This window comes from Vigna unguiculata, chromosome 8 (assembly GCF_004118075.2).
Source record: "Vigna unguiculata cultivar IT97K-499-35 chromosome 8, ASM411807v1, whole genome shotgun sequence".
In the NCBI taxonomy this organism is placed as follows: Eukaryota; Viridiplantae; Streptophyta; class Magnoliopsida; order Fabales; family Fabaceae; genus Vigna; species Vigna unguiculata.
In genome coordinates this window covers 34,852,011-34,865,561 of record NC_040286.1, presented here as the reverse complement: position 1 = coordinate 34,865,561, position 13,551 = coordinate 34,852,011, and the positions used below count along the sequence as shown (strand labels likewise).

The following is a 13,551-nucleotide window of genomic DNA, read 5'->3' as shown; positions in this document are numbered from 1 at the left end:
TCTTTCTATCAATTTGTTATGTTTTTTTACAGAAACCATTATTATCGTTTCCCCTTCTTCAGTGCGTGACATCCGCTATTGACTAAGTACCGAAAATTGCCCATAAAGAGAACATCAAAAGTCAATAAAGAAACAGAAGAAAAAACGAAAGATAGTGTGAAAATAGAGAGCAAAAGAAAATAAACTTTAATCAAAATAGTAATCTTTTTACACCATCAGTTAATAGTATATATAAAAAATTGTAGAAGTAAGTGGCAAAAAAACAGAACCATTTCTAAAATAAGATAAAAAAATTACAAGTTGTTATAAATTGTAACTTTGTTATTTTTATAATAAAAATTGTTATCATTTAACTCTTGAGGAAAAGTAGAATAAGGAATTTCAATAATTAACGAGGGAATTAATAATTATAATTTACTATATATATATATATATTCATAATTTTCCAAAAAACCATATTTATCCGACTTCAGAAAAAACACCACATTATTAGTCACGTTAAACTATTTTTTGGATTAATCGCAAGTAGAAAAGTGTTGAATTAAATATATTTTCAGTTTAAGATAACTTTTATTTTGGCTAATGTCAAATTTTTTTCTTTAATTTTCTCGTTCGAAATCTGGAAAATGACTATTTTTTTTATTTCAATATTACAAGCTAACTTTATTAAAGAAGTGATTATTTTAAATCACATAGACTAATGTGGAAACAGAAGTATAGCAGGAATTTAAATTTTTTGCTAATTTTTTTAAAAAATGTATTTTTAAAATACAGCATAGGGAAACACCATAAAATTCATCTGATAAACCAGACCAGTAAAATAACGACTTTAAATCTCATAGAAAAAAAAATTAAAATATTTTTAAAAAAATGTAATAAATTAAACTAATTTGAAAAACTAAAAACTATATAGTATATTATAAAACCGAAGCTCGCCATGTTTTACTGCTCTGTGTTATTCCCAAAGCCGATACTTCCTTTTCAAGTCTTTTCTCTTTCTCTCTCACAAGATTCTTCTCTCTTCCTTCCTCTCTCTATAACTTCGTCCTTTGCTTCGTTCTTCTCTGCGCGGTTGTTGCGAACCGACGAATAAGAGCGAGAACCCTAACACGGCACTAGAGGTGTTCGGTTGAAGCTCAGATCAGCCATGGCAGCAGCAACCTGCACTTCCGTGCGGTTCCTACTCTCCGTTTCCCTAACCCTAACTCTGCTCCGCTTCGGCGCCTCCAATTCCGAAGGCGACGCGCTTTACACGCTCAAACGGAGCCTGTCGGACCCGGACAACGTCCTCCAGAGCTGGGATCCCACGCTCGTGAGTCCTTGTACTTGGTTCCACGTCACCTGCAACCAGGACAACCGAGTCACTCGAGTGTACTCTCTCTCTCTCTCTGTTTTGTTTGTTTCTGCTATGTTAAGAGTTTTTAGTTCCGTTTCCGTGCTCGATTCTGCTTAATAGTTAGCGTTTGTTGCGTTAATTAACACTTCTGCGGCTACCTGTTTTATCACGCCGTGTTGATTTTTGTTATTTTGTTAATTGGTTTGTAAGATTGAAGGATCCCCCGTGAGGTTACAGGATTCACTGTTTGCGGTTGGATTTGTTTGTTTTTATATTCAATGAAACAAACAAAGCCGCGTTTGTCAAATTATTTCCTGTTAATAGTTAGATTTCCATATTTACTTACCTGCTTCTTGTGGTGTTTATGTGGTTGGAATTCTTTTTATGTAGTTTAATTAGACGCCTTTCTTTGCTGTTTTTTACTTTTTTGGGGCGGGATTATTGTTGCCTTTGTTGCATAAATATTATACATAATGCATATATAAGTTCGTAGTTGAGTAAATAATCCATGTATTGACTGTTAAATTTGGCGTCGACCAATACAAAATGGAAAAGTTCGTTAACTATTATAATAATTAGCTTAAAAGGTTATATTAGCGATGATTTCTGATTGAATATGGTGTTGACTTCTAAAATATGTTGGATACAACATATGTAAAGTGCGCATTTAGATGTGAATAAATTCATAAAACTTAATAAATATGTATTGCAATTCATGCTTCTATGTATCGTATGTGGCTGTATTAAATTAAATTCTTTTGTCTTTTATTAGTACTTTTGATACTTCTTCTTTCACTTATACGAATTAGTAAAGTATTGATATGTATTGGATAAGATACGAGAATAAAGGAAAACATTTTTCTTCATAGATAGTTGCTGTTATAACTGGTAATATCGCAAATCCAACTAGAATGTGTTTGTTTGACCGAATCTGTTGATATTCTCTCCACATTTATGGTGATAATTATGTTGCTTTCTACAGGGATCTTGGTAACTCTAACCTATCTGGACATTTGGTACCTGAACTTGGGAAGCTGGAGCATCTGCAGTATCTGTATGTTTTCTAAATTTTGGATAATATTTTTTCGTACTGTAACTTAAGTGTTTAGGTGTGCTCGTATGATGGATAGATACAATATATGTATTAGATATGATACATATTTGATATTAGATTCGGTGATATAATTATTCTAATGGCCATGCATGTTATTCTAAAAAGGTAGGCCATGCATGTGTGATACTTGTCAACAACATTAATGTTAAGAATTATTGTCATCATAAATCGTGTTCTATCGTCAAATGGGAAAAAGAGAGGACTTTAAGTCTATTTAATGTGCTCTTATGATGCATAGATACAATAAATGTATCAGATACCGTGTGCATCCTATAACACTACTATTCTATAAATGTATCTAGTATGTCTGACACATATCTAGATACCTATAAAAATATTAAAAAAATAATAAATATACTATTGCAATTATGCAAATCCAAATCAAGAAAACTTCTAAGACATTACTACGAACAAAATAAAAAAATAAATTATTGTAATCATAAATTATTTCCTTTTGTCTTCAAGTAGGAATGATATCAATCTCATTCCTCTTTTGGGATCATCTACAAAGGTTTTTTGGTTCATTAAGTAACAGTGTTTTATTGTCTCAATATCATACATTGTTCATATATATGATATGTAGCTATATTAGGTTTTCATGACTTTTATAAAAGGCTTGTGTGCTTTATAGATATATTTCATATTGTGCTCATATTATTACTACAAGGATTGATCTATTGGCATTTGCTGTTAACTATAGCACTTCATATTTGTTTGTGTTTCATGTGCTTTTCTTAATTGGATGCAGTGAGTTGTACAAAAACAACATTCAAGGAACTATTCCTCCAGAACTTGGAAACCTAAAGAGTCTAGTTAGCTTGGACCTGTACAACAACAACATATCAGGCACCATTCCGTCTTCATTGGGGAAATTGAAGAATCTTGTCTTTTTGTAAGTCTGCAATAGCATATTAAGCATGACTGGACTGATCTGTGGCCTTTGCTTCCGCTGTCCTTTCATTTGAATTTCTCACAAGAGTTTGAATGATGCAGGAGAATTACAAGAACATTTGGATAGCTACTCATGGACTTTGGTGTTTTTCAGTTATACATTTTATGTAAAGTTTGGGCATGGAGAATTGTGGGCTTTGTGGTTGATGTTAAGATGTTGAGCAGTAGTGCATATATTTGATGTTAAGACCTCTTAAATATGGCAGTACATATGAAATGAATTGCTTCCAAAATTCACATGCTTATATCCAAATTTACCCTGACAGGAATATTAACCGAGTGTTTAGTTCAAAGGAAGTAAGAGAAGGGAAAATAAAATATTTTACTATCTTATCCTTAGAATAGACAAATAAAGCCATTGAGTAAGCATACCTGAGTTCGATCAGTGTTAAGAAACAAGATCTCCCCCTTTAAAAAGGAAGGTGAGAGACTCTAGTGTGACTCATTCTGATTAGATTGAGATGATTTCAGTCCCAACATTCAGTGCTGTGATTCAATCTATAAGCAAACTAAGTAACTTAAAGGGTTCCTGTGTAGTATGAAAGTTCTCAATCTATAAATTTTGATGGACCATTTCTGTGCAACATCAGAATCTTTCATAAATCAAACTACCAGTAGTGGATGACCTATTAAAAACTGCTTGCTTTCCTAGAGCCTGAAATTTATTCAACCAACACCAGGAAGCTAAGTTAAAATCTAAAATAAGTAGCAATCTTAGTTAGTAGTTCCGTTTTCCTAGTGTTGGAAGCTGTTAGTCTTTAAATATGATATGGTTTAACTTACCAGATTCTTAACTGGTGAAGCCTTGGATTATTATTTTTGTGGAAAAAAATATTCAGTACTCGCATGTTTCTCATATATGTTTTCTTTGCAGACGACTAAATGACAACCAACTTACTGGCCCTATCCCCAAGGATCTTGCTGCTGTTTCAAGCCTTAAAGTAGTGTAAGTAAAATTTATATGTTAACCATTATAGGATTATTTGGTATATGACGAAGACGTGGGCTTTCAGAGAGACTAAACATTAGCTTATTTCAGGGATGTCTCCAACAACGATTTATGCGGTACAATTCCTACCTCTGGGCCATTCGAGCATATTCCATTGAATAAGTAGGTCCCAATATATCTCTCCTGAACCTTTTTCTTTTTTATGTTTGGGTGAGGGAAGGGGAGCAACCATGAGAAACCTAGTAACCTTTCTGCCATGCACTGCTATATTTATCATTGTTGCAATTTTTTCTGCTTTATGAGTAAGATGTTAAAGATGTCTTGTTCACATTCTGTTCATGAAGCTCCTTTTAAACTGTTATTCACATTCTACTTATGGAACTTTTAAATTATGATGGTAATATTCGATTGTTGTGTGTGATAATAATATAGCTGCATGTGATAGACATTCTCCAATTGTTTCATTAGATATTAAGAATGCAAAATTTTGATTCAACTAAATCACTGCCTTGTACCAATGTATTTGGGAATAGTGATGATTGCATCTTATCCGTCCTATGCAGTTAATTATAGTCAGCCTTCCTGCATTTTTCTGGTGCACTGATTCTGAAATCTTTTCAAAGTTTGATCTCTAGATTATTAGCTATAGAACATGTTTTCTGCTACCTGGTTATCATTCCTGTTACCAGTTGAGTAAACATTTTTTTTTTTCAATGCTGTAGCTTTGAGAATAACCCTCGTTTGGAAGGTCCAGAGTTGTTGGGTCTTGTAAGTTACGATACAAACTGCTCGTGAATAAGGTGATGTGGTAGGATCTCTATATATATATATTCTAAAATTCAAGTGTATTACCTCATAGTGTAATGGGCAGTGGTAAATGTGATCTCTGGTATATGTAAATTTACTTACTGAAGAGCATTGACATTTGTAACAATGTTATGATCTGACAATGATGTTGAGACTTGAATATCTATTTTATGTAATACTAGAAAAAATCGACTTGGTCACTCTGAAATTATTTGACACGCATTCCTCAGCACTGTAAAGCAATACTTTTTTTTTCCTATTGCAAGCCCTGTTATTGTTTCTTTGTTGCCGTGGCATTCACTTCACATATATAACTTTTTCTGGGTGTCTCAGTCAATATCTTGTGCAAGGAGAAAAACTTTCTTTAAAAATGGTTTACTCTTCAGGATTTGATGGGTTACAAACTGGATCATGGTACTAGGAATATTCTCTGGCTCTGCTTATCTTACAAAGGCGCTTGCAAAGGATGCAATGAAAATGGTATTGTAATAATGGACAACTTAATTCAGGGAGTGATTTACAGGATTTTAAATAAATAGCTCTTTCCTTCGGTTGCTTACATTGGATTGAATTGGTAATTAATTACGAAACATAGAAAATAATTTGTTTTAGCTAGAAAACATGGTATTGTATCCTTTTCAAACTCACCAATTAGTACACTCATTGCTTGAATTCGACGATTGAGAATTGGGATTGTTTAGCTTGCTGAAATCATTGACATCGATAAAGAAATCACGGCAAGCTCTATGAATTGCAATGCAACAACTCAGTTGTCATAATGACTTGTTTGTTTATGTTATGCTATTTGTTTGAGTTCTTCCAATTGCTTCATGCACGAGTTAACAAATTGGATAATAAATTGAAATATGCCGGCCTCCTCTTTTATTCCCTGCTCTACTCATTTTCCATTTTTGCTAAGTGAACGATCGGGTCTCTCATAAAACCATGTTAGCTATTGCAGCATTTAGAATTGTCGCGTCGCGCAAAAAAAAAAAAGAACAAGCAAATTTATGAAAGCTTTCTATAGAACTAGTTTCGCAGCACAATTACATGCAAACAATTTTAGAATGTTCTGATTCCAACATTTTTATTATACAATTCTACAAGTCATCTATCTATAATTACATAGAGAATGTTAATTATGACATTTTCTTAGGTTCACTAATATTCTTAGAATATTATTAATTTATCTATATAAAAATATGTGTGATAACATTAACAAAAAGTCAGGATGGCCGAGTGGTCTAAGGCGCCAGACTCAAGTTCTGGTCTTCGAAAGAGGGCGTGGGTTCAAATCCCACTTCTGACATTTTCTTTATCCTTTTTTTCCTTCTTTCTCTTTTTCATTCCGATTGCTGAGCCAATTAATTTTGAAAACAATCGAGTTTAAACACGCATTCATAATTATCACACCACTTTTGTAAACACTCATCCAAAGACGTAATATCTGTTTTAAGTGCTATTTCTTGCTATATACAGAATTAATGCATGATGAAAACCCTTTTCCATTCTCAGATTTCTCAGTTCATTTGTTGCAATTATGATCTTCAAAGGCATTACAAGTTTGATGTTGAGTAGATGATTCAGAAACCAGATTTCATTGAGTACATTGTGATGGGAATCAATGGCCATTTTCCAGGCCCCACTATCAGAGCTCATGCTGCTCATATCCTTCATATTGCTGTCACCAATAAGCTTTTCACAGAGGGAACAATTATTCACGCCATGAAATTAAACAGGTTTTTACATGACTAAATTTTAAAATTAACATTTTTATTAAATATTTCTGAATTTTTTGAAAACAAATTTTAAAATTTATACAAAATATTCAGAACAATTTATATGATAAATTGATATGGAGTTAATATTTAAATCTTGAAAATTATACCATTTAACTTATTATTTCGGATCTAATAATTACGTTCAAACTCTAATTAACATGATTTCAAATATGCATTTCATATAGATTTTAAAGGTAATTTAAAAATAATTTTAGAAAATTCAATAAAAATGTTAATTTTAATAAAAATATCAATCTAAGATTTATACAAATATAATTTGAGTATCGATTTAAAGAGGAATAATATTACTTTATTTTTTTACAAAAATTAAAACTAAAATGAAACTTAGAACAAATATTGAGACAAAATTAAGACTATGTATATGTGGCACCCTTGTGAAGTGATATGTGTAAAAAAGAAATACAAATTAATATGTAACACTGACTTTAACACCATTCATGAAAATTGATCAATGACTAAATTAAATAATTCTTAAGAAAATAAAAACTAAATTGATAAAAAAATTAGAAAATTAATTTGATATTTCTTCGCAAATACAAAAATCAAAAGAATAATTTAGCATTTTTATATTAGCATTCAAACACACACTAATAAGCTAAAAAAAATTGAATTAAATTTTTCAAAAGAAGTCAAAAATATATTCCGTAGATGGAACTGCTTCAATTTCGAAGTGTGCTATAGTCCCTTGTGAAACATATATATGAATCTTCTTCTTTAGATGAATAATAAGGTGTTTGAGTTGTTTTCTTATTTGGTTTTGTAAGATTTCAAAAAGAGAAAAAAAAAATCCGTGATAAAAAAATAAATGATTTATCCAACATACTTTGTTTCGTTATATCTGTCATAGTCATTGCCCAACACATGCGTTAATCACTTAAAACTTGTTGGTGGGCCTGGACAAATTAACGTGAAATAATACAATGTCCTTATTTATTGAGAATTTAATAATGTCATATTAGATTAAAAGTAATTAATAAAAAAATCGAAAATATTTTTAGAAATATATTGGTCTCTTTAAGAATTAAGGAACTTACCAACAAATTAAAAACTTCAAAAAATTATAAAAATTATAATTATGTTTGAATGTAAATTACTATTTAACCATACTATTAGTTTCAGTAATTTTTCTATTTATGTAATAAAATTAAAATAAAACAATAATTTTCAATTTTTAAAGAAATAATTTAAAACTAATAAAGAACTCACGATAAATAAATATACTAAATTTATGACAAAATATTCAATAACAAAATCAATAAAGCACTCATACATTGGGACAGTAAAAAAATAAAAAACATGGTGATATTTTAGATTGAGTTGAGATTTGAAGAGATGAATGTGCGAATAAACTCATGTAAAATGTGTAAAAGCTATTCCTGCTTGCCTAAATAAAACTTTGTTTTTAAATTATATTTCTTATAAGAATAAGTTATTTATCTTTAACGAGTATTTCTTCTTTCAAGGACAATATAAACAAACATAAACACATTTTAGAATTAAAATTCAACATTTAAAGAGTATGTAGCTGATATTGAATTATTATTGTAAATTTAGAAGTATGTACTATTCCCGCGCTAAATGATTTTTTTTTTCTAATTAGTATCATTATAAAATAATTAAGAATGAATATAAATTGTTTTAAGAATTCAAAATTTTCGTAATTATATACACGTAAAATTAACATTCAATTGCTGGAAAACGAAATCCCAGACGCTAGTAAACAAGTAGGCTAACTATTAATTATGGTTCGATTTAATTTCGTTATTGAAAAATATAATCATTAGGGATTAGATAGAAGAAAATATATATTTTAGGGGAATCCTAGTTATTTATTTATGTATATTTTTAGTTTCATCTCTTACTCTTTTTTTTTTTTTTAAATTAGAGCAATTTTTTGTTAATTAATGAGATTATGTTAGGTCACATTGTCACCTATGGTCAAATTTAAAAATTGTTTTTGTAAAAAAAAATACTGATAGATAAATTATATATTTGTTCTCTTTATATTTGTCTATTATCATACTATTCTACCCGTTACAACACGTTCCCTTTTGTTAAAGAACTATTAATATTAAACTAACAATTCTCTAATATATATTTTAGACCAAGAAAAGTAAAAATTTCTACAAAAAAAAGTTGAATAAATAACATTACAACGCACGTGTTCCATGAGTGTTCTTGTTTTACAGTAAGAAAAGTTGAATAAATAACATTGCAACGCACGTGTTCCATGGGTGTCCTTGTTATACAGTAAAAAAAGTTGAATAGAGAACATTGCAACGCACGTGTTCCATGAGTGTCCTTGTTTTATAGTAAGAAATAATCACATATTTTTCATAATAAAAGTAAAATAATAAATAATTACTTTTACTCTTATTACAGTACGCTGACATCTTTAATTTATTTACATCTATTCCATATTTGTTTTTATTTTTTTTCCTAACTTTATTTTCTTATCTCATCATATATTTTCGAAATTTAAAATTTTTGCATAAATGATTTTATTTCAACTTTATTTTGAAGAGAATAGTTTGTAGTACATTTGTAACCTCTTTTTTCCATACATTAAACCTACATGCTATGCCGTACTGCACAAGTTATATGTGTATAAATAACTTGTAATAGATATTTGAGAAAATAGCTTGTGGTGTGTATGAGCAAAAGCAACAACATAATAATGAACTTAAAAGGTGTAACGTTGTGGTGTGTTTGGTTGTTTTTGTTGGAAGTATCATTAGCAGGTGTAAGGAAGTACAAATTTGACGTGGAGTACATAAATGGTGAGCCATATTGCGTGAAGCAAGTTGTGATCGGAATCAATGGACACTTTCCTGGCCCAACCATAACAGCAGAAGAAGGAGACACCCTTCATATTATTCTTACCAACAAGCTCTCCACACAAGGAATAGTTCTTCACTGGCATGGAATTAGACAGGTTCTTTCTTCTTCTTATTCACAGAGAAGATGAATCCACAATCTTTCATACCCTCTTTCCAATTTTTACCATTAAACCAACCTTATTATAGATCCAGATAGTTTATCAGGATTGAATATATTTTTGGTCCCTTAATTTTGAATAAAAATTGAAACTAGTCTGTTTTTGAAATTTTGACCAAATTTAGTCTTCGAATATTAGAGAATCGTGAATTTAGTTCTTTTAACTAAATTTTGTTAAATTTAGTTGACGTTTCAAATGTATTTCATGATAGCACTTGACTTGTTTACACCGTTTGAAATATTTATGTTCCAATGTTAATTGAGAAATACAATTGAAACGTTGAATAAATTTAACAAAATTTGATTGAAAATACTAAATTCATACATTTTTAAAGTTTTGAGATTAAATTGGTAAATTATTTTTAAAAGATAATAATTCTAATAAGTTAAAGAAAAAACACATTTAAATTAAGTTTATTATATATTACTTTTTCATTTTCCCTTGACTCAGTCACTCACTCTCCATGCGTATATAGAGAATGTAAAAGCACTTTTTTGTGTGTTTTGTGTTGCAGTATGGAACGCCATGGGCAGATGGAACTGCTTCTATTTCTCAGTGTGCTATTGCCCCAGGACAAACTTTTCATTATAGATTCACCGCTGAGAGGGTATATCTGTATACAAAATATTTTAACACTTTTCTTTTATTAAATGTGTTGGAAGTCCTACGCCAACTAATATGGTGCAGGCAGGTGCATATTTCTATCATGGACACGATGGTTTTCAGAAATTAGAAGGGGTGAATGGTGCTCTGATAGTGAGATCAAGGGAAAAGAAAGAAGCATTTGATTATGATGGTGAGTTCAACCTTCTGCTCAGTGATTGGTGGCAAAAAAACACACATCAACCTCAGGTAAATCAAACCATGCATGCATATAATTATTTATGAGAAAAATGTAAATATAAATTTAAAACGATTGTATCTATTTGATTGTTACTTGAAATATTATCTAGAGTTTTTAATCATGATTAGCAAAAGTTAATTGTGAGAGATACACATAGGAGAAACTAACAGTGTCGTGCTTATTCAAATGCCTTAATTTTAATGAAGTGGTCCAACGAAAATATCCACAATTTCTCCCCGTGTACTTTTTAATATTTAATTGAGTCTATATATAGAGTTTCAAGGTGTGGTTAACTCTATAAGCAGAAGAAAAAAAAAAATCAACCCAAGTTACATCATTAATTTACGAGTTTCAGCTTATAAAAGGCATTACTATTGAAATAATTTTTGTGAGCTTTCAAACATTTAACCTTTTCAGTCTCTGCTTATGAATGGAAGAGGACAATACAATTGTTCTATGGCAGCTAATGTTATGAACACGTCCTTGCCACAATGCAAGTTCAGAGGCAATGAAAAATGCGCACCTCAGATTTTTTATGTTCATCCAAACAAGACCTACAGACTTAGAATTGCTAGTGCAACTTCCTCAACATCTCTCAACTTAGCCATTGGGGTAAGTTTTTATTATTTTTTTATCAAAATTTTTATATATAAATAAAGGTGTCAATTTGACCGATAATCCATGGGTCAAATCCTAACTCACCTTTCAACAAGTCCTCTTTTAGAGGCCCTCCAAATGAGAGGAAAAAAAAAAAAACCAGCCTTTAAAGTTATCTCTTAAGTGGGTTAGGCCTAGGGCAAATGTGGTCTTTGCCTTCCTAAAACCAATATTTTGAGTTTGAGTCAAAGATCAAGCAGAATTGTCTTGGATTGGTCCAAACAGGTTAGGAAGATGGCAAACATGGGTCGACCAGGGTCAACGACAACCATGGGCTAGCGACTGACACAGGCCTCCTTGGCCGACTGCCAACACGGGCTAGTGCTGATCGACATAGGCAAGGTCAGGCCCACAGTCGAAATGTGTCGGCTCAGCCCAACGTCTTACACTAGTCGGGTCGTCCGGGGTCGATAGTAGAAATGGGACAACTCGACTGACGACCAACACAGGCAGGACCAGACCGACGACCGAGATGGCCCTAGCCGATGACCAACATGGGTAGGCCCAGGTTAACGGCTAACACAACCTATGCACATGTCGACAACTTACACTAGCTAGCTCAGGCTGATATCTGACATGACTCGGGTTGGGCCGACGACCGAGATAGACCAACCCACCCCCACGCTTAAGATGAGACAACTTAGACCGACGACCGCCCCAGGCTGATGGCCGACACTGGTCAGCTTGTGCCAACGGCAGACACAATTTGGTCTTAGACGTATTGGTTTAGGTTGGCCCAGGTTAACAGTCGATCCAGGATGAGACCGACACGGGTTAGTCCAGGCCAACCACCGACATGAGTCGACCCAGACTGACACAGGCTTGCCTAGACTAATGACCGACACTGCGTATGATTTTTTAATGTTGAAAAAAATAATATATTTTTAATGTTTAAGAAAAAAGCTCATGACTTTGCATTTAAAAAAAAAAAACCTGGACGACCTCATTTGTAATGTGGTCTTGTATCGTGACGACTTGACTCTATTTTGCAAAAGAAAAATATCAATGGACTCATTTTTTATATTTTTACTTCAAATGGACCCTAAAATAAAAAAAAACTATGATATAGGTTATATATATATATATATATATATATATATATATATATATATATATATATATATATATATATATATATATTATGAAACAAATGGTTTCATTGTTAATTTCTATTCTCCCTTTTGTCTTTGGTTATAGGAGCACAAAATGGGTGGTGGTGGAAGCCGATGGAAACTACGTGCAACCATTTACAACAGACAACATACACATACATTCTGGGGAGACTTACTCAGTTCTCATCACCACAAACCAATCTCCAAACACAAACTATTGGATATCAGTTAGTGTAACAGGAGGAGAAACCACACCTCAAGCATTAGCCATTCTAAACTACAGAAGAAAAAAAAACCCTAATAAGTGAATGAGAGAAATATGAGTGAGATGAGTTTACACCCCTGGCATCTGCATGGACATGAGTTTTGGGTTTTGGGGTATGGAGAAGGGAAGTTTGAAGAGGGTGATGAGAGGAAATTGAACTTGAGGAACCCTCCATTAAGGAACACTGTAGTGGTATTCCCATATGGTTGGAGTGCTTTGAGGTTTAGGGCAGATAACCCTGGAGTTTGGGCCTTCCATTGTCACATTGAAGGTCACTTTGAGATGGGAATGGGAGTGGTTTTTGCAGAGGGTGTTGAACATGTGAAGGGTATACCTAGAGATGCTATGGGATGTGGCCTTACAAGGAACATATAAAAATGGCTATGAAAAATGGTTAGAATGGCATAATATGTAAGAGGTTTCAATAAATTTACAGGAAGTCAATATAAAGAATATAAAGATTTAAGACCCTTGAATCACACTTGTGAGTATTTTGTTTGTTTCAATGAAAATAATTTTAGTTTATACGTAAATTATGAATCCGTATTCTAAGAGCTAAGCAAGCACATTATAAAGAGTGAGTTCAAGATATGTCAAGTTGTATATATTTATAATCAACATGTATAGCTTTTCATCTCTTCTTAAATAAATTTAACTAAAACAAATAATTAAAATATTGGTTCTAAAAATATGAATAATAATTAATATGCAATTTA

General features: G+C 31.8%; 1 protein-coding gene, 1 non-coding gene and 1 pseudogene across 2 annotated transcripts; all 3 read left to right on the top strand.

Annotated features, from left to right (window-relative positions):
- Positions 1-944: 944 nt before the first annotated feature.
- On the top strand, positions 945-5,416 carry LOC114194426 (leucine-rich repeat protein 1). The gene is made up of 6 exons (XM_028084623.1): positions 945-1,371; positions 2,319-2,390; positions 3,199-3,342; positions 4,276-4,347; positions 4,441-4,512; positions 5,073-5,416. The coding sequence occupies exons 1-6, from the start codon at positions 1,148-1,150 to the stop codon at positions 5,143-5,145; spliced, it is 657 nt and encodes a 218-aa protein (XP_027940424.1). The 5' UTR covers positions 945-1,147; the 3' UTR covers positions 5,146-5,416.
- Positions 5,417-6,382: 966 nt separating this feature from the next.
- TRNAL-CAA lies at positions 6,383-6,466 on the top strand. The gene has a single exon. It is a non-coding gene; the product is annotated as a tRNA-Leu (tRNA).
- A 3,170-nt stretch (positions 6,467-9,636) lies between these two features.
- Positions 9,637-12,936, top strand: LOC114193001 (annotated as a pseudogene).
- The last annotated feature ends 615 nt before the right edge of the window (positions 12,937-13,551 follow it).